The sequence below is a fragment of the Myripristis murdjan genome, chromosome 20 (assembly GCF_902150065.1).
Source record: "Myripristis murdjan chromosome 20, fMyrMur1.1, whole genome shotgun sequence".
Taxonomy (NCBI): Eukaryota; Metazoa; Chordata; class Actinopteri; order Holocentriformes; family Holocentridae; genus Myripristis; species Myripristis murdjan.
This window is the reverse complement of record NC_043999.1, coordinates 18,603,173-18,623,343: the sequence shown is the minus strand read 5'-3', so window position 1 is coordinate 18,623,343 and position 20,171 is coordinate 18,603,173. Positions and strand designations below refer to the sequence as shown.

At 41.4% G+C, this 20,171-nt stretch overlaps 1 protein-coding gene across 2 annotated transcripts; it reads left to right on the top strand.

Annotated features, from left to right (window-relative positions):
* Positions 1–283: 283 nt before the first annotated feature.
* Positions 284–19,235, top strand: LOC115378795 (transmembrane protein 56-B). 2 transcript variants are annotated; one of them, XM_030079304.1, is made up of 7 exons: positions 284–592; positions 5,423–5,592; positions 8,579–8,668; positions 9,535–9,593; positions 10,473–10,567; positions 15,617–15,690; positions 17,649–19,235. In XM_030079304.1, exons 2-7 carry the CDS (start codon positions 5,438–5,440, stop codon positions 17,965–17,967), a joined length of 792 nt encoding a protein of 263 aa, XP_029935164.1. In that variant the 5' UTR covers positions 284–592; positions 5,423–5,437; the 3' UTR covers positions 17,968–19,235. The 2 variants fall into 2 exon arrangements, with proteins under 2 accessions (XP_029935164.1, XP_029935165.1); XM_030079305.1 differs by lacking the exon at positions 284–592 and adding an exon at positions 3,415–3,521.
* The last annotated feature ends 936 nt before the right edge of the window (positions 19,236–20,171 follow it).

Below are 20,171 nucleotides of genomic sequence, written 5' to 3'. Positions count from 1 at the left end.
TCAGTTCAACAAGAAGACCAGGCCTTGGCTATAAATAGACACAATTGAGTCTTCTTGGGCAAACCTGTGTGTGTGTGTGTGTATGTGTGTGTGTGTGTGTGTGCGGGTGTGCGTGTGTGTGTGTGTGTGTGTGTGTGTGTGTGTGTGTGTGTCTTTAAGAATTCAGCTGTAATTCGATCCCTATAGGGGAGAGAGAGAGAGAGAGAGAGAGAGAGAGAGAGAGAGAGAGAGAGAGAGAGAGAGAGAGAGAGAGAGAGAGAGAGAGAGAGAGATACCCTACAGTAACCCCCCTCCATCATTTCCATAATCGAGCGTCGAGCGGTGTGATCCGCACCGCTGCAATTATGCGTGTTTTGCGTTGGATGCAATTATTAGTAAACACTGCAATCCGTGCACAGGGCTCCAGCTCCAGCCCGGCCCCCACAAGTTGTTAGCATGCCTGTTTAAGTGGAGGCGGACTGTCTTGTAGCCTGTATCAAAAAATGACTCAACATGGCTTTGGCTTTGACTCAACATATGGCTCTCGACCGATCCTCGAAACCATAACCAGTTGAGCGAGCGAGGCGCGCATCATCTTAATGAAAGTCGGAAGGTAAGTCCGCCTGTAATCTTATATTTTGACTGCGTTGTAACATCTACGGCTGGTGGACCCAAGACGAGCAGGCCAGTGTTATTTTCTCCCAGCACATTCACATACACACACACACACACACACACACACAGCACCAGCAGCTGCCCAAGCAATGCGGCGTGAGCTGGCCTGGCGTGTGCTGTTGATGCCGTGTTTTCTGTTACACCCGACCGCCGCGCACAGTCCCTTCAATCACACGTTTAGCCCAGCCATCGGATTCGGTTCCTTGTCTCTGGAAAGCGATCCGATGATGCACCCGAGTTATTTTCGTAGGGTTATCATTTCCTCGCTGGTTAGAAAAGATCCACCCGTCTTACGCAAGCGCGTTTTAAACGCTACCTACCAAAACATTATAGGGGCATATGAGGATGGGAAAATTCACAATAAAAAAAAACAAAACAAGCCTGTTACATCACAAGCATCATTCCTAAGAAAATGTTGACTAGATTGTGTAAGGCGGATCCTCTCATGCCATGATGTACATGCTACAAGCTGGGGCAAGAGGAAATATCTGATTAACAGTGCTTTTAAACCGGGGAGGCAGTTGAAGGTAAATCCACCTTCAAATTACAGCCGTATTTGTTGGATAGATTTGTTTTCCCCCAACTTTTCAGACTAACATTAAATGTCCATGTTGTAAATTCAGACAGACCATATCGCCATAGATCATATTAAGCCCAGTCAAACTGGTGTAAGTTGTGAGGATAAAGGAGAAACAAAACATCATATTTGCAAAATATAACTAATTTTGGTCTGTATGAGTGGCCGTGGGCTCTCATAGTTTTACCTGTTTCCTAGGCTTCTTTTTACTCACTACATCACTGTCCTGAGCTAACCTGTGTGGGCCATAAAAATGCTGTTTGGTGTCACCTGAACAGGAAACACCGCCTTTTCCTTGTTCGGGCAGCTTTGTTTCTTCTACCTGCACAAAGCTCGTTTTGCAATCACAGCCTTGTTGATGTAACCACAACAATTTTGCTTTCATTTTAATATCACAAATATGTATGTCAGATCGACTTCTTCACCTCCACAGAGCCTCAGCAGATGCACTGACTGTTATTCTGTGGACTTTAGAATCAATTGTTTACCATAGAGGAACACTGTAGACTCAGCAGAAACGGGCTGGTATTAAGCTGAAATTGGAAGTAAGGCCCTATACCACACCGGCAGCACTCTGTCCCCCATAGTGCCTCAGCTGTTTGCTTTCCATAGGGTTGAGTCGACCTCGGTGGCTGTTTGCCCTTGGCAACAGGCTCCTGCATGGAACATACAGGACACACACACACATTTGTGTGTAATAAAAACAATGTGTTTGAGGAATGTCTCCACTCACCCTGGCCCTTTTTTGTAAGTATGGCTGAAAGTCTTACACTCACTTGCCTCTTCAGATATCCATTCAGTCTACATCCCCCGTGTTCACTCTCTTCTTGAGGTGGCCTTCTTGTAAACAAAAGAGTCTTTTGGCCCTGCAGTCATGCTACATAAAACTACTGATGCCCACAAATGCATTATAGGTAGCGCCAAAGGATATGGCTCTGGTGAATGGCCTATTCAGTTCACTGGCATCTCTTCCTTGGCACACTCTCTGTCCTCAAGCATTTCTTTGGACTAGTGCAGGAGCCAAGACAAATATAAATTCATATCGCAAAGACCACTTTTCTCATGAAGCTTGGCCCATAAAAAGACCTGCATCCACAATATCTGAAATTATGACATTATATCAGTCTTAAGAAGGGGTGCAAGGTGTATGTGTGTGTGTGTGTGTATGTCTTTGCATCTGGGCCGGAGGATAATGCTGCATTTTTTGCTTGGGAGATGTAAATAGGTGCCTTAAAGTTAACTGTTGGCCTGACTTGCTCTTACACCAACTGCTGGCACCCTCACATCCACCCATATTTAAATAGCTCAATGCAACAAATACACACACACACACACACACACACACACACACACACACACACACTCACAGAGCAGTGCAGTGGTCTGGACTCCCACACAGGCTGCAGCAGACCGCTGCCACTGACATACATTGGCTGGCTGCAAGCAAGCGTGCATGGAGAGCTGCTAATTTTGGATCTTTGTTGTTTTATGGGGAACACTCACTTTTTGGTCCAAATATAGATAGACCTAATAGCTTTTTGCGGCTAACTGTAGCTTCCGGCCATGGATATAAAACCTGTACATGATATTATGTTGAGGCTTAGGTTAGTCTCAAGCTATTCTTGTCTCACGTCACACAGCCTCGTTTGTGACTTAGCCCACGTTACTAATCAGTAATTCTTGATCTTCCATGACCTGTAAACATGCATTCCTCATTTCAATAGTTGGGCGTACCATATGTTTTTATCAGATTAGCAGTTTTATCACCATCTCCATACAGGCGGTTGGCTGTACAGTATGCCAAATATGTAAGAAATGACAAGGCTGACACTAGAACATGCTAGCAAAATAATAATTCTCCTTCTCTTGTTTGATTGTAAACCACATTGATTGAACTAGCTCATTAAGATAGTAATTACATGTTACAGGACTATGTGTGTTAATGAATGTGTGTGCGTGAGCTTGTAGGTGTGTGCACACAGGCGCATCGCTCCCTCGCTTTTGTGTGTGCATGCTGTATGTCAGTGTGTGTGCCTTCTGCAGTGCATTGCTAAGTCCTGTCGTGAGTGGCATCATGGGTAATGTAGGTGTGGAGACAGAGGAGTTCGGGGTTGGAGCCCTAGCAAGCAGCTCTATTACTCTCCCCCAGTCCAGAGCGGGTGTACACACTTGAAAAGGATTTTGAAGGCATAACTCAGTTGTTTTTGTGTGTATTGGATTTTAAGCCCTATCGAAGACACGTGCCGTGCTTTAACCGGCAACTGACAGGAAACAAAACCAGATTCAGGAGGTGAGTGTTCACAGCATTTCTAACTGCAGCTTTCAGAAGAGTGTGCTGGTAATTTCACAGCAATACCAAAACTTTGGAGGCTCTTGTTTTGAACAATTTTAACTGTTGCTTCAGTCAACACTGTGGGTAGTTTTATTGTATTTTGCCACTGCCTTTTCAGTCTTACTTAAAAATTGTATAGCACACAAACTGCGCACACATACTATTTAAAATAGGTTTTACCATGCAAGCCCTGCTCTTAAGACCCACTGATGAGCATATATAACATGCAGTTCAATGATAAGCACGTCCCGTCCTGGTCTGACCGACTTTCTGGTTGATTCTATATCAGGCACAACCAACAATTTCCTGAAAAGTAGTTAAAGTGTGATCACATTCAAGTCTACCCATGAACCGCCTGCCTGAGGTTTCCATTGCATTGAATTTAGTAAATTTTCAGACCAGGTGCTAGTGAACAAAATCAGAAAAAACAGCTCAGCTTATTATTATAGTTTATAGCCTGAGAAAAGTTATTGCAATGCCAAAAATAAAGAAGTTAGAAAGTATGTGTATATGTGTATGTGTAGGGTTTTTCATTTTACAAAAACCAGAGGCTCTAGGCTGTCTTGGTAATGTGAGATACTCTGTGACCTACTGTGCACAAAGGGTATCCTCTAAGACCAGCAAACCAGGCCAGCTATATGTTCATTTTACAACAGACCTTTCCTGTTAGACAGTGTGATTTGGTAACATCTGGGCGGTGACTTGGATAAAGGTTGTGGTAAAGGACACTGGGACCCAATCCAGACGGCCTGTGCAGTGATGCAGTATGAAGAGTTCTCATATCGTTTGGTCATCTGCCACAGTGGAGGTATATACACAGTGCCACAAAGGCCTTTGCTTACACCTGGCATTGAAATGTGTCTTGGGTAATCAAATTACCAGTGGACAGCTCTAAGTACAGGTGTGAATGCATGAGGATGCATTGAGGATGCGCTGAGATTCGATTCCTCAGATTACATCCAGAGGTGGTTTGGACCGTGTGCACGCGACACTTGCAAATTGAAACAAGTGGAGTTCATTGTATTTGCAAAAGCATGCAGAATGTAGGTAAAATCCACTTCTGCTGTGTTTTCAGGCAGTTAGATACTGAGTACAGAATAGAGGCTGTGAACAGTGTTTGAGGTACTGACCTGTTACTGTCAAAATATGTCTGCTAGATGTTTGTAACAAGTGCAGTGGCCATTCAAAACGTGTCTGTTCAGAATGGGACAATTACTTGGCCTCTGGTATTGCTGCTTGCAGATTTATGGAGAACAGGTCATCCAAACAACTTCACACTCAACACTGCACTTCCTTGGGTCCTCAGCAATACACCCGCCAGGTGTGTAGTCGATCACATGCATGGTTGTCGAGATAATCAAAGGGCTGATGTACAAACAGAGATTCCTTCCGTTTGAGGTAGTTGGTTAGATTAGATTTGCCACCCGGTGCCTCAGCTAGTAGCAGTTTACCAGAACTTGGTTAAACATTGACGTGTCCACTATCAGCAGGTATAACCTTTTCTTGTACAGTGCTAATTATTGCCATTGGTTGCCAGATACCAGCAGTAGCTACAGTATCTGTCCGGCTTGTGCAGGAGTATTTTGTGATTCTGTGGATAAGCATGCACACTGATAACTTCTAATATTAGGTGTTTGTGGGGTAAGTAGATTTCTTAAAAGAATGTCTGTTGTGGAAGCATGGCGTTGTGTTTGGTGCTAAATGTGGACTAAGTCTGATAGTAAACCTTCTCTGGATTCTGCCTGACTTCAGTACAGGTCATTATGCACTTTTAAAATATTTGAAAGAACAGCAGAGCATGTCTGACTAGCTCCCTCTTCTGTCTTTCTCTCTCCCTCTTCACCTCTGTCCTCCCACAGTGGGGTTGGGTGGCCATGGACCCATTCAGCCAGCTGATCCTCACCATCTCAGTGACCAGTTTCCTCACCTTCCAGTGGCTCTTCCACAGAGTCAGCCCCTGGATGTCGGCACGCATCAGCCCCAGCTTCCTCAACCTCAGCGACAAGCAGAAGGTGGAGTGGAACTCAAGGTGACCTGACATTAAATAATAATGATGATGAAGTGGCAAGGAGAGGCAGTGAGTGAATGTGAGCAGGACAACAAGCTTTATTTGTATAGCCCTCTTCGAAATGCAGCTACAAAGTGCATTGTGGTCAAAATAAAAGAGAGTCTAAAGACAGCAATAATGACTAAAAGAACATGAGACGACAGTAAGATGGACAATAAAAAAGCAGAGCTAGAATTAAAAACAATACAAAGAAGAAAAGCACATCTTACAGGCTCAAAAAGATGGGAAAGAAAATGGTGACATAAAAGCAGTGCAGATTACAAAAAGTCTCGCAGCCATTTCAAAAGAAGGCACTGAATCTGCAGGTCTGAGCTCCTGAGGCAAGGCGTCCACAGCTAATGCATGATGCACATTGTATTGTATGACCCTAAACAGAATAATGATCACTCAAGAAGCCGCAGTATTCATTTTTTGTGAGTGAACAGCTGCTGAATGAGATTTCTCATGATCTCAGTCTGGACTCAGTTTTATTACTCTCTCAGTACTGCTTGTCACTACCCGGGGTGCCGCAAGCATGATCAAAATGAATCAAAATCAAAAGGGTGTTTTTTTTTTTAATATGTGCCTGAATGTCTGTGTCATCCACCATGCGTCAACAGTTCAAAAACATGAAATCAGGACTTATCAAATAAAACTCTGCTTAAATCATGAGACAGCAGACATTACAAAACAAAATTTAACTCACTTTGACTTTTTTGAAGATCACATAACTGACTGACTCGATGATGTTCATCAGGACCAAAACAATGTCCAGTCTCCAGATGCTAAGACAACATACTGCACCTGGACAGGGCCAAAATAGATCTTCACTTCATATCTTTCAGAGCCGTGGTTCTACCTGTAATTCTTCCCAAAGCCCTACCAGCTGATTCAGCAAGTAACGTCATCCCTTTAGCAGAGTTCATATGTTCATCTGGATAAAAGCCAAGATATTTACATGAACTTGTGTAGTCTAGATGCTTAAGCCCAAAACAAAAACTCACTTACTGGGCTGTGATGGACTCCTAAAATGTATAATTTCCCTGCTTAACCCCTAGTGTTGTTGGAAACCGGTCAGCAGTGAAGTTATTTACCCTAACGCAGGACTCTGAACCCTTGTAAAGTGATTATACAGCCTGATAAATGTTTGCACCTCGCATCAATTTTAAATAATTTGGACTATAAAAAGTTTCTATCAACTGGATCAAAGGCCTTTTGAGGTGTACTTTGCACTGTTGCATTAGTGTTTTTTTTTTTTTTTTTTTTTTTATATCATAATTGCACAGTTCCCAGTCTAGTTTTCCTTGGCTCCTTTGTTTTGTTTACATTCACAATGCATACTCACTGAGGGGGGATTCATTTATTCATAATTTTGCATTAAAAGCTAAGATCATAATTCCTTCTCTACTATCTATTTTATATTGCTGTGAAAACGTCAACACATTTCTCCTTTGAACAACTGTATTTATTCAGATTTCTTGCCAAAAAGCAAAATTTTACAAGATTGCATTTGAACACGTCATAACATAATAATTTGCTTTCGCGATTTTTGTCTGTCCCAAACACATTTTTTTTTCCGTCCCTGGGCCATTGGGACATGGGACACGCTTAGTCATGAGCACTGACTGTACTGTCTCCCGATGATAAATGAAGATCATTCTGCATTTCAACATGACCCCCGGGGAAATTCCCACAAATAAGTGATACATAAGTATAAATACATTTTTGATATGGCATAGCAGCGGCGCTGGAATTATAACATTTTTTTTTGTCTGGAGCAGGGATTTTTAAATCACAAAGTTGCCATGGTAGAAGATGATCTCGTCCATCAGCCCTGCCCCTGTGTCACAGTGTGCGTCATAGCCAGCCAAACGTCATCTATTAGCTGTTGGTATTTTGTCTACCAGTTTGTTATGGGAACACTGCAGATTCTGGCTTGGAACGAAAGAGGACAGTACATGCCTGTGCGAGCCCGAGTGACAGAGAGACGGGCTGCTGTGATCTGTCAGCTTCATAAACACTGAAAGCCATATCACAGAAGTTGGGTTATCATTCAGAAATTTCTGCTACGGATGTGGATACCAGTATCTTGACTTCCATACCGGATCTTAAACCTTAAATCTTAAAAAATCTCATTCTAAAATCAATTCTGTAACATCTCTGGGTGTACCATGGTGTTTTGTCAGCATGCAATGTTAGACAGCCAATCACCAGCAGTATTAGGTCTTGGTACAAGCATACTGCACACTTATTGGCTGTTCGGTGCCATAAAAGTGTCTGAGTTCGGTACCCAGCCCAAAATGTGTGGTGGAGAAATCCAGCCATACTCACTCTCTCCCATGTTCACTCATTACTCATGATCGCATTTGTGGCATTGAAACGGTCACATGGTTTATGAGTAAATACAAATGCATGTGAGTGGTTGATGGGGATGGATCCAAGCTCTGGATGGCCGCAGGACTTCGGAGATTGTATTTAAACAGGCTGCTAGTCTGACTAACAAACTGACTGCCAGTTGGACTTACTGAATGCCAAGTCCTGTCTGCGTGTCATTCTGTCTTACTGACTGACTGCCAAGAAGTGCCTGACTCAACTGTCTAACTGTTTGAATGACTGCCTGTCTTCCTGCCTGACCCTTCAGCGGTGTTTAATCTCTTAGTCTAATTGGTCTGAATCTGCGTGCAGCCCTGACAGGCAATCAGCTGATTCACTCCGGGCACTAAAAACCCAGCGCTCTGTATCTTTTATTGAAGAGGTGATGTTTATGTTCCATTAGGGGGAAAAAGCGAAGGAGCTCCAAGGCTCTCTTCATGAATAAAGATAAATATGCGCTATTCCTTTGGCATGCTCATTGAACAGAATAACACGGACAGGTTTCAGCATCTGCTCTTGCCAGAAAAGAGTAGATCATCACTGCTGTGTGTGTGTGTGTGTGTGTGTGTGTGTGTCTGTGTGTTTTTGGTTTCAGGACGGTGTCGACGTTTCACGCACTGCTGGTTGGAATCTTTTGTCTCTACATCTTGTTCTTTGACACCGCCGTCAATGAAGACCCAGTCTGGTGAGAGCTCGACTGTGAAACACATTTTTATTTTTAAAGCTTTATTTTCCGCATCTAGGCTGGCTGGAAGGTGCCTGCTTTCTTCAAAAACAGGCTCCGTCACACTCTCGCACATTACTAGCCACTCTGGGAGTTTAAGCACCGTAGCCGAGGTCTTAATGTTTTTTGGAGGTGCTATTAGTTTGATTTCCATGGTGATGTTAACCGCCTTTGCCTCAAGGAAATGGGAAATCCAGCACATATTTTGCAGTGCTTTCATTTTCCGAATTACGACACCAATAAAAAACTTAATGAATGAAATAAAATTTGATTTGGATTCGACACGAGACGCACAAATTAGTAGAGATACGAGCATCATAACATCCAGATCAGGAGGCATGTCACATTCAGTCTGTAAAAACTAAAATGCAGAGGCTGTTGGGTAACTCTCAGCTCAGTGTGTTCACTATGCAATACTTAGCACTTCAGATGGCTGCCACGGACCATCTGACAGAGCTCTCGTAATGCTGTGGTGATAATTCACAAGTGGTCTGTTATTTGTCAGTTTTAATCATTTTGTTTTCAGATGTACTCAGGGTAAGGATCACCTTCTGTTTGGTGGCTTGCAAATTACTATAGTTTAGTTAAAGTGTCTATTGAATGAACTTTAAGTTTAAGCTGGCCCAGTTCTGGATCCTTATTGGCTGAGAACAGCGGCCCCTGTAGTTTAAATGGGGTAAACCTGATGTGTTCAAAATCTGCAAACTGGTCCAACAGGAAGGATTCCAGTAACTGTTGAGTGAAGCAAGACAAATGAAAGTGAAAGAACTTCAAACATGTCACCGTTCAAAAAAAAATCAAACATTAATGTGCCTTTATGTCAACAGGGGAGATCCTACACTGGTGAAGATCAATGTTGCCATCACAACAGGCTACCTCATATCTGGTGAGAAACCTAAAGTTTACCCATGTTCTCCTGCCAAGGTGAGACAAGAAAAAAAATAGCCACAAGTCATTAGTAAGAAGTATGATTAGAACAAGAGGAAGACTGGGGGAAATAAAATGCTGAGTGAACCCAGACACAGAAGTGCTTACCGAAGGGAATCAGCGAGCGTGGCATGCTGAAGTCACTTTGTCTCTTTGTCAGATTAGCCTTGAAGGCAGTCAAGGCTGCTTCAACGTTGTATGTCATACAGCGTTTCTTAGCAACAAAATGTGCGGCATTGACCAGCAGCTCCAAATGTTAAATCACAATCAGTGTAAGTGTTTTGTACCAAAGTTGCTATGCAGTGCAGAAACATGAACAGTGATGGAAACCATGTTTGGACTGTAATTATGGCAAAAACACAGTTAAATCATTAACCTTGATTGAAATTGCCTTTCATTTCTTTCAAAAATATATGTAAAAAAAAAAAATCACTACTATACCCTGTGAAGATGTACATTTTTCCCCTTTTGTTAACATTTTATATGGTTTTTCTGCTTTTTACTTCACTTTTTTTTACTCTTCTAATTTTCTAATTCTATTTTTTTTTCACTCTCCCACAAAAATGTTGCATCTACAAAGGCTAAAGCAGCCAGTTTTTTAGATTTTTTTGAAAGAAATAAAGTTGTGCAGTGTGTTTAGGTTTTAGAGGGTTAAATAAAACACGTCTCAAAAAAAAAAAAAAAAGATTCAGTTTTGCACTCAGTTGTACTCAGTTTTGGAGGATTGAATTCATCTACAAATCGTATGTGTAAATTTGTATTTTGTGAATTCACAGAGAAGTCCGCCTTTTAACATAGTGTCTCTCTCTCTTTCTCTTTCCCTGTTTTTTTCTTCCAGATCTGCTGCTAATATTTTACTATTGGAAGGCGATAGGCGACAAGTTTTTTGTAGTTCACCATCTGGCAGCGTTGTATGCTTACTACTATGTACTGGTGAGTTCCCTATTGTCCAATAGCAGAACGTGCAGGCAAGATGGGAAAGAGACAACCAAGGGTGAACAGCTGTGTCCTGTGAAGCTCGGTGTTTCATCAGCCGTTACGAAGGTGTCCTCAGTGTCCCCGCCACCCACTGTTGCTGCTATGACACCCCAATGATAAAAAGGCTCACAGGTGCTCAGAGAGGTCACTTTAATCTGCAGCTGCACACAGTACATAACAGGAGAGGTCTGAGGGGGAAACCATATGGATGGGAAAAGTGTCATCCATGTAGATTTTTTTTTTTTTTTAATATAACTTAGTTTTCCTGGACATTTTCATAGCATATAGTTTGCTGCACATTTGGTTGTGTGTGTAGATGATAGTGTTATTTGGATTGCTGGTGCAGAATTGATGAGTCTCAGCAGGGACGGTTTTGAGTTGGGTTGGGTTTTTCAGTATGGCAGATATGATCCAAGCAGGTCATTTACCTGGCTCTTGGTGCTGATCCGGGTTGTTTTGTGGAGTTGAGCCCTCTCACGCCAGATGGTGGACCCAGGTTATTCCCCAGGTCAGTAGTCTGGTGTAAAAGCAGTACACTGTCACTGGATGTCATTAGTATAAGGCCAGAATCAAGACCTATCGCACTAGTGGCTATCCAACCAGCTATTAACATGTAGCAGGAGCCTGATGCTGATTTGCCAGTAGTGAATAGCGACTCACTTGCTGTTGCTGCACTGCTAGTGCATTGTTGGCTCCCATCTGCGTATGGAAATAGATGCATAAACCCAGCATTAAAGGGCAGTGCTGTTCACTCTTGGTTTGAAGCATCTGAAACCCTCTAGGTCGTCAGGTTCTGTCGCAGAATCATTATGAAAATGAATGACTATGGTATTTTTTGCATGGAATGCTCAATGATGGTAATGGCCGATACCCCATCCCTCCCCTTCCTCCCCCCTTAATCTTTCCCTTACAATTTTTGTGCTTTTCGTTTGTTTTACTGACCCCCTTCAGTGTTGTGTGAATCTGAACTAAGCTGAACTTCTCTGAGCTTAGCCGAGCTGAATGCGAAGCTGTAACCACTTGTGTGCATGCTTACATTTCTGAAATTTCTGACAAGCTCTAGAGTTGGTATGGAGAGGAGGAGGGGTCTGTCTCTCTTGTTACTGTGCATGCCAACAAACAACTTCTAACCCTCCTAACTGCCTACCTGTCTATCTACCTTCCGCCTATCTGTTTTGTGCCAGAGCCTAGTTCTGCCTCCTCTCTCTATTTTATGTCTTACACTTTCTCTGCTGTGGGAACACAGTTAGGGCCCCGTGGGCTCAGACAGAGCCATTCAAATACTGTCATCCACATGATCCCGAGATGCTTAAGTGCATTACAAAATGGATAGGCCCTCATTCTAATGCTGCATCAAGTGCACTGTGTCTAGTGTATCTTCAGACGTTATCACTTCAAGACAAGTAAAGAATGACTCACTACTTTTCTTAAAAGCCAGACTCCTACACTCCATAATCATTTTATTTTAGTTAGGCTTTCCTGAGAAGAACTGACTTTGCCCCTCTACTATAAATACTTGAGTATCTATTTTCTATGTAGAAAACATAACAAGGCATACAGTGTGCATTGCTTAACTCTCCATTTGAGCTCTAGCATACTTCCTAAACTATTTTTGGATAAAATAAAAACATTCATTGCACCCCACGCAGCTCTTTAGTAAAATGGCAAACGAATAAAAATCTGTGTTTAAAAAGCACTGTGGATGTTTGTTCAGAGCAGGCTCAACCACATGCTTAGTGTATTTAAGATAATCCCTGTGATGCAGTCCAGATTCACATCTCTTCCCTGTCTTACCACCACCTTCTCTCCAGTCACAGGCTGGATTTACATATCTTTTTTTCCTCCCTAATGTGACATACATCATTTCATCTTTATTGTCTGTCTTCATTGGAGTCTTAAGAAAGAAAATCACATCCCACAGGTTTTTCTTATTTTCTGTTTGCACAGTAATCATAAGATCAAATCAGTGTCACTTAGGTGGAATCAAAATGGGATTTGAACTGACAGTGTAAATCCAGCCTTTCAATTGGAGAAACAGAGCAAGCACCTGTATCTAAAACCCTCAAAGTCAAAGTAGGCCATACTGTTACTGGACACTCATGACTGTTTCTTCAGACCAGGCCTGAAATAGGCCTGTGGGTTAACAGACCTAATGTTCCACATTAGTCAAATACCACAGGGAAACCATCTGGCTCGCCATGTTGCCCATTTGCTCTCAAAGAAACTAAATTGGCTAACTTTCTGAATGATGATTTGGTACTGCTTAAAGATGGCATTTGTATTTTATTTGATTATGTATCCAGTCAATTTGTCATATGTTGTCAAAGTCTTATTAGTTAATGTGTTGAGCGTGTTCATGTGGAAGTGTTCATGGCCAAACAGGCCATCAACTGCACCAACTTCTCGAGACTGTGAGTATGTTTTAGACTGTGAGAAGAGCATGAGCCAGCAGCAAGAGCAAGAGGAAGGCCTAGTTATCTCCCTTTATTTACATCAGCTTTACTTTTTGAGCCTCTTGGCATGTTTAGTATTGAAGTTTACGTCAGTGCAGCAGTGTCTTGGTCACTGCAGTCTTCAAGTCATTTTATGGATGTGCTTTGCACCAACATTATACATTTTATAGCTATTTAATTTTAACGATCAAATACGGGCTAGTCAAAGGGAAGAAGACATAATATTTGACTGCTGTGTGAATATGGGATGCATGCTCTACTGTCAGTGTTGTCAGTGTTGCTTCTTATTTGCTTCCAACTGGGGTGGCATCTTTTTTTGTTTCTTCTAATATTATCTGTCTGTGTGTCTCTGTGTCGTCCGCTAATACGACTTTAACATAAATAGTCCCTCTTAAATTCCCTCATGCAAAAATTACCAAAACCAAGTTGGGTTGTGTCATCCCCGTTCATGCAAAAACTACCAAAAAAAGGTTGTGTCATTTAAAAAAACAGCGCAGGTCTTGATCTAGATGGGGACTCCGTTCATTCCTGTCTTGTCTGCTGTTATTGCTGTTGCGCTGCACTGAGCAGATATGATGCCCAGTCACAGTATGGACTTACCAGTTCCTAGAGGTACTAGCATGCTCATGCTAGGTGGAAAGTTCATATCAAATGGTAAATAAACTCCAATCCAGATGTATCCTGTCTGTATCGCATAGTAAGTATGTTTCAATGACCAGCTTTCGTTTCAGCTCAGAAGGGTAAGTCTCCTTTTTGTGTGTGTGTGAGTGTGTGATGTTTCAGAAATGTTAAAATGGTTTTTGGCAAGGTAAGCCATGTCAACACTGTGATCGTGGCTGTTTAGTGCAAGGCTGCGTTTCCCAGAAGCATCCTGGGGTTATAATCATCTTAATTCTGGAGAACAATGGTTCCTAACCTTTAAGCCACAATTGACACCACAGATATTGTCCATCCACATCAGTCACATTTACTGTGCAAAAAGCAAAAGTCTAACTTTGCAAGGGGTGATGGACTATAAACCTGCTGCCAATAGCCTCTTCATTTTAGGATAGTGATCAGATATCACTGTAGAGTCTTCTCCAGAAATTCATGATACAAAGATGATTTCTTACCTATGAAACTGGAGAAACCGGGCCTTGCTCTTCTAAGCGATGACATGTATGTAAGTTGTACTCAAAGCTTTTTTTACTCTGCATGGCTATTAATCGCTCCCTCAGCTAGTGGCTGGCTGGTTGTATGTGTATCAGGCTGTGCTATGTTGATATCTGCTCAATAACCCTAACTATGAAGCACTCCGATGTATTGCCTTGCCATGTGATATTGATGTATTACTGCTGTCTTGGTGAGAATATAAAAATTTGAGGTGTCATAAAATTCCTTTCTAGAAAATAAGTAGCTCTTTATTAAAGCACAAAAGCTTCAGTGTTTATGAACAATGTAGCTTTGTTGTCACATGTTTGGGAGTGTCTTTAGGACAGAGGGGGCAAATTGGGTCCCTCTGCCACTATAGCTGGAGCCTTTAAACTTACTGCTAGACTTAAATAATTAACCAATATTACAATTTCTTTTCTGAGAAATCTTTTTGGGTAAATTTGACCTTTTTTTAAATCCATGTTTAAATTTTGTGTGCAGCAACTATATATAATATATGCATAAAAATGTCTAAATCAATAGAGAAAGCCGGCCTTCCAAAAATGGATGATACCCTCGAGTGTCCATTCTGCAGGTTTTTTATTGCAATACAACTTTAAACCTTGTCGTAGCCAACACATGCTGATCCGTTTGGACTATCAGCCTTCAGAGAGCAGATTTAGACTGTTTAGCACTTTAGGATGACCACCTGCCCCTAAAAACACTGAGAAAAGCACTTGCCTCCTGTTTGTTTGATATACATAAATGCGCTGGTGTCTACAAGCCTTTAATGCAAACACAAGGGTAATCTGAAACTCTGCAGCTGTGTCACTGCTATTTTGTACACAAGAATAATCCGAAAATCTAAATGTCACCAAATCTTTTTATACTCTCTCAGTGATTTCAGTATGTCTGATCTCAATAAATGACATATGAGTGGATCATTAGGAAATGAAATAAGAGGGTGCAGTCTAAATTTGGCCTGCCAAACTTGAAGGAATAATTTTATGCCCTGAAGGAGAAGGCTCTTTTGGTAGATCTACAAAATAGCCGGCCTATATTCGGTGAGGGCTTCATCTAATTTTAGTCTCGAGTCCCCCCCGCACCCCAAAAGTCTCCTTAATCTTTTGAACTGCATGATAAAATATGAAATAGCAGAAGGTTACGTCCCCAGCAGCACTGGAATTGCAGACAAATCTCCATCGCCTGTGATGATTTTCAAATTTCATACATGGGCTGATGTGCGAAACTGTTCTTCCTGAGATATTGATTTGGTATTTGTGTTCATGTTTCTCCCCGGGGCAGAGACGCTACAACAACGTCATGCTCATCCTACCCACTTCTGACCCAAGTGACTCAGTGCTTTGTTCTTGTCCCTTTCCCGTTTTGTTGTCTTCCTGTTCTCACCTTGTTCTTCCAGGGCCAAGGAATGTTGCCTTATTTTGCTAACTTCCGCCTGCTCGCTGAGTTTTCCACCCCATGTGTGAATCAGCGGTAGGTATCTCCACGGCACAACCTGGGCACTGGGCTCCTCATGTGCAGGGTTGGGGTCAGATCACACAGTTTCAAGAAGTCATATTATTATATGATTATAGGAGTACCATTAATAGTCATTAAATATTAAGTATTTTAAATGTGTCTAATTTGAATGTTGTCTCTTTTAAGTTCAAGTAAATAATTACAGTATAGAAGACTGTAACAAATGTTAAGTGAACAACAGTTGCATGGTTTGAAAGACTTGAGTTACAGTGACATGTATGGCCAAAAAACATAAGCTTCTGATCCAAAGATACCTTTTATTTTAGAGCAGCAAACAGCCTTTGTCAGTGTCTGTAGACTCAATACCGAATACAGACTTTGAATCAATGAATAATACTGATATAAAGAAGGCAGCAGCTGACCGTTGACAATACAACAATGTAGAAGGGATATATGTTAAGCCTAGTCAGCTGATTGACTTATGATAGCATGTGATTGACATCTTAAATTACTTGGTGGTGAACATAAGAATATAATCTGTAGAACGTACAATTTGTAGAAAAATGCATTATGTGGTTAAAATCCTACATATCCTGCCAAAAAAGTTCATGTTTAGCCATAAAAAATACAATGCAATCCAACATTAATAGTATATAAGCAAATGTTATACCACTTTACAGATAGAATGCATTCAAAACATAACCCGTCTATGTCATGATTTTTTTTTAATGAAATCAAATGAAAATGAAATAAGTTGAAATGATTTTTTTTGTTTGTTTTACAACAGATAGGTATTTTCTAAATTCATTTGAATAATACAGTATTAACCCTTAATAACAGAATTCATCAACTCATAGTATTATAGAAAGTGGTGTATACTATAATGATTTACTAACTTAAGTATGGCTGCAGAACATACCATTTTTTGAAGGTGACACGTAATGATTATACAATGGACAAATGACAGCAAGGTCAGGTCAGTGTGAGTATTTAATCCAGTTGATATCAGAAGTCTCATTTCTGAGATCCACCAACCCTCTCCAAGGTCTCCGCTTCTCCTTAGTAGAAATATTTTCTCTCCTGCCTGAGCGATGCAATGGGGGTGATTTTATGTTCACATGTCCCTTGTTGGAGAAGACCGGTGGTTCCGCAACATTTGTTTTTGAACACATCACTGGAACAGATATTCGTCTCGTGTTGTGCTATTGGAGATGATGCCTGGAGGCTTTTTCCCTCCATCGTCCCCTGTATGGCAAAATGTGTTTACTATAACGTAACATATCTTTCTACAAATTATTTTTGTATTCCAATATTGTTGGTCACCATTTGCATGAATGAATGACTTTTACATTTTTTCAAAACCTTTTACAATTCTTAGATGTGACAGTTAAAGAACAAGTTACTTGAGGTTGTGGATATGTAGGAGTATTTACATTGAATGGGTAGAATATAAGAGAAAACAATCCGAGCAGGCAAACAGAAAATTATGGGTTTCCTTGGCTACAGGATATTTTAAAGCCAGTTCTTACAAATGATTGGCTTCTACCAAGTTTAAAGAGTAACTAAACCCCAAACCCTAATCTTTGTGAAGCCTGACTTTTAGTGGTGGAAAGTAGGGTGCCTGGTCTTTTCTACTAGGTGATGTCAGTGTTCTTAGAGTACAACAGGTGGAGGCATCGCTTGCCATCAAAGATCAGGCACCCAACCTTCCACCACTAGATGTCAGGCTTCACAAAAATTTGAATTTGGGGTTTAGCTGCTCTCAAGTCAACTGCCATGCATCTGAGGCAGCATTTGTCCAAAGGAATCTCAGTTGCTATAATGGCTTGTTGGCATTCATATTTACTGCTTTCTATGTCAGTGCAACTCTGGCTGATTTTGTGTAAATTTATTAGGAAAAGAAAAAGGGCAACCAAAGAAAAAAACATTTGGCTTTGTCCTGAACTCAACTTGACTCTTGTGTTGTATTTCAGCTGGTTCTTTGAGGTACTCGGTTACCCCAAGTCCTCCAAGCCCAACATGGCCAATGGTGTTGCTATGGCGGCAGTCTTTTTCCTGGTTCGCATCGCCGTCATGCCGGTCTACTACAGTCGTATGTATGCTGTGTATGGCACTGAGGCCTTCTACCTGGTCCCCTGGGGTGGCCGTGTAGCCTGGATCTGCTCCAGTATCTGCTTGGACATCATGAACGTTATGTGGATGCACAAGATTGCCCGCGGCTGCTACAAGGTGCTGCGCTCGGGACGACAGAGCAAATCCGATACACCTCAGGAGAATGGCAAGACGGATTAAGAGAGCCAGGGAGCCAAGTGGTGAGGAAACCCCTCAAACAGAGCCAAGAAGACGTCACTCTCAGTGCACCAGTCAGCATCAGTTTGGACCCTTGCCTGCCAGGCTGTGTTCCTGGTCAGCAAACTTGGGAAATGCTACCTTACAGGACAGAGGACAACAAGGGAAAATGTGTTGTTTCTGAAAAGCAGGAGCAGTGCACTGGGATGTGAACCGATGGACCGTCCACCCGGCCATCTCTAAGCCATGAAACGGCCTCTTAGCAATACTCTGTGTGCATGGCCAATTTTTTTTTTTCTCTTTAACAGTGTACCACTCAAAATAAGAGTCCGGCCCGGGACAGTGGACTGTTATCCCAAACACAAATTGTCAAGAAGTTTACTGTTCTTTATGATATTTTAGACAGCATATTGTTCCTTGAGAAACATCATGGACCGCTCGCGTTTAAGTTTTCTTTTAGTGTCATTGCTGCCTGTGTCCCAGCGTTTTAAATGATGAAACACAAGTTCACGTTGATGACAATGCAAAGATTTGAGGGGACCTCAAACGTAGAGTGAGTCCTCACTATCGGTCAGTGCCATAAAATTCTTGTCAAATGCCTATAGATGGAGAAGGCTCCAGCACCCCATTTTCCTCAGTAATCATGAGCTAATTGCCAGGGACTGGAGAGGATTGGATTTCGACACAGCGACGAGCAAGTATGACTGAAATAAATCAGTTCATCACCCACCCACTGTCATTCACTGAAGGGGTTCGTACAGACAGCCATTTTAAAGAAGTTCGTCGAACAAAACATGTCCCAGCCTTTGTTTGTTGCGTTTAAATGGTAAACTTGAATGACGTAGGGCTGAACGGGCATTGACACACTGTATGTACAGGTTATTTTGGTTTCCTTTTCCTTTGTCTTGCTGGGGTCCAGGGAAATGGGTTTTTAAAGATTCAAGCAATTAAAGGTATGTTTTTAGTTGATCAAAAGTAAACCAGTGGCTAGCATGCTGAGGCTGGCCCAGCGGTCTGCCCGTGTGTTAGAGAGAATGCTCGAAGGGAAAGTGAATGTCACCGCTTTGTTTGTACACCAAGAAAAGCAATGCAAAGACAAGCACTCGTTTTACTAAGAGAAACAGTTTACATCAGTTTTGTAAAATCCACATGATATAACACATACACAATCTGATATTTCATGTGACAACCTTAAAACCTTAAAAAAAAAAAAAAAAAAATACCACACTGCATACAAAAGATTAATTGTTGACTCAATGTTTTAATGGGAGCTGACATTACATTTTTTTTCACATTGTGCAATGCATGTTCTGGGATGAAACTGATCTGCAGCACCATATACCCCAAATTGTAATGATTTGTGGGAAAACAGCAAAAAAAATTGAACATGGATCAGCAACTGGTTTACATCCTACATCCATGCCAAGAGATTATAGTGGGAGGAGTTAGCAAGACTCTTCTATTCTATCAGTAGCTGTTATTAGGTCCGAATGAGAGCGTGTATTAACTTGAGGTTTATATCAAATACATACATACTATTTATGATACCTTTTGGGCACACAATGATAATTTTGCCCCCTGCGTGACACTTGCCAACATGCTGCATGCTGCTATTTTCTTCAGACATTTGCATTTTCCGTGAAGGGATTGGAAATGTTAGCCAGCAATTAAACTCACTACTTGCTAGAAATCTATTTGATATCAAAGAGTCTTTCATATTCTCAGTCTTTGAAGAACATGTTTTGTAGCAGAGTAATGCAAAGAGACCCTGCATCCTGTAATATATTCTTATCCCTCTACTTTTCAATCAAGACATGATGTGTTATTCCATGTTTATTCATTTGATTGATTCATAAAACACGACTTGTGGGGCGTGTGCAGATTTCAGTGGCTGAATATAAATATGTAGAAAGGTTTCAAGATGACATTGATTTTTATGCGTCATTTTGTGTGAGCAGTTTTACATTGTAACATAACTGAGCACAGGAACAATTCATTTTGTTAGTTTTTAAGACAAAAATAAACTTCAAATGTCAAAGTTAAATTTTCATAATTTAATTCCAAAACATGTACTTGAATTTTCATTGAAGTTTTACCTACTTCTTTCGAATGGTTTGTGAAACAGAAGCAGGGAACTCCAGCCTTTACGGTAGACCTTGCTATGCTAAGCATTTCATTTTGTGCTATGTTGCCTTTTTAAAATGAGT

Coding starts and splice junctions, on each gene's coding strand:
- LOC115378795 (XM_030079304.1), top strand. CDS start 5,438: ATGGACCCATTCAGCCAGCTGATCCTCACCATCTCAGTGACCAGTTTC. Junction 5,593..8,578: donor AAGGTGGAGTGGAACTCAAG/GTGACCTGACAT, acceptor TTTTGGTTTCAG/GACGGTGTCGACGTTTCACG. Junction 9,594..10,472: donor AACAGGCTACCTCATATCTG/GTGAGAAACCTA, acceptor TTTTTCTTCCAG/ATCTGCTGCTAATATTTTAC.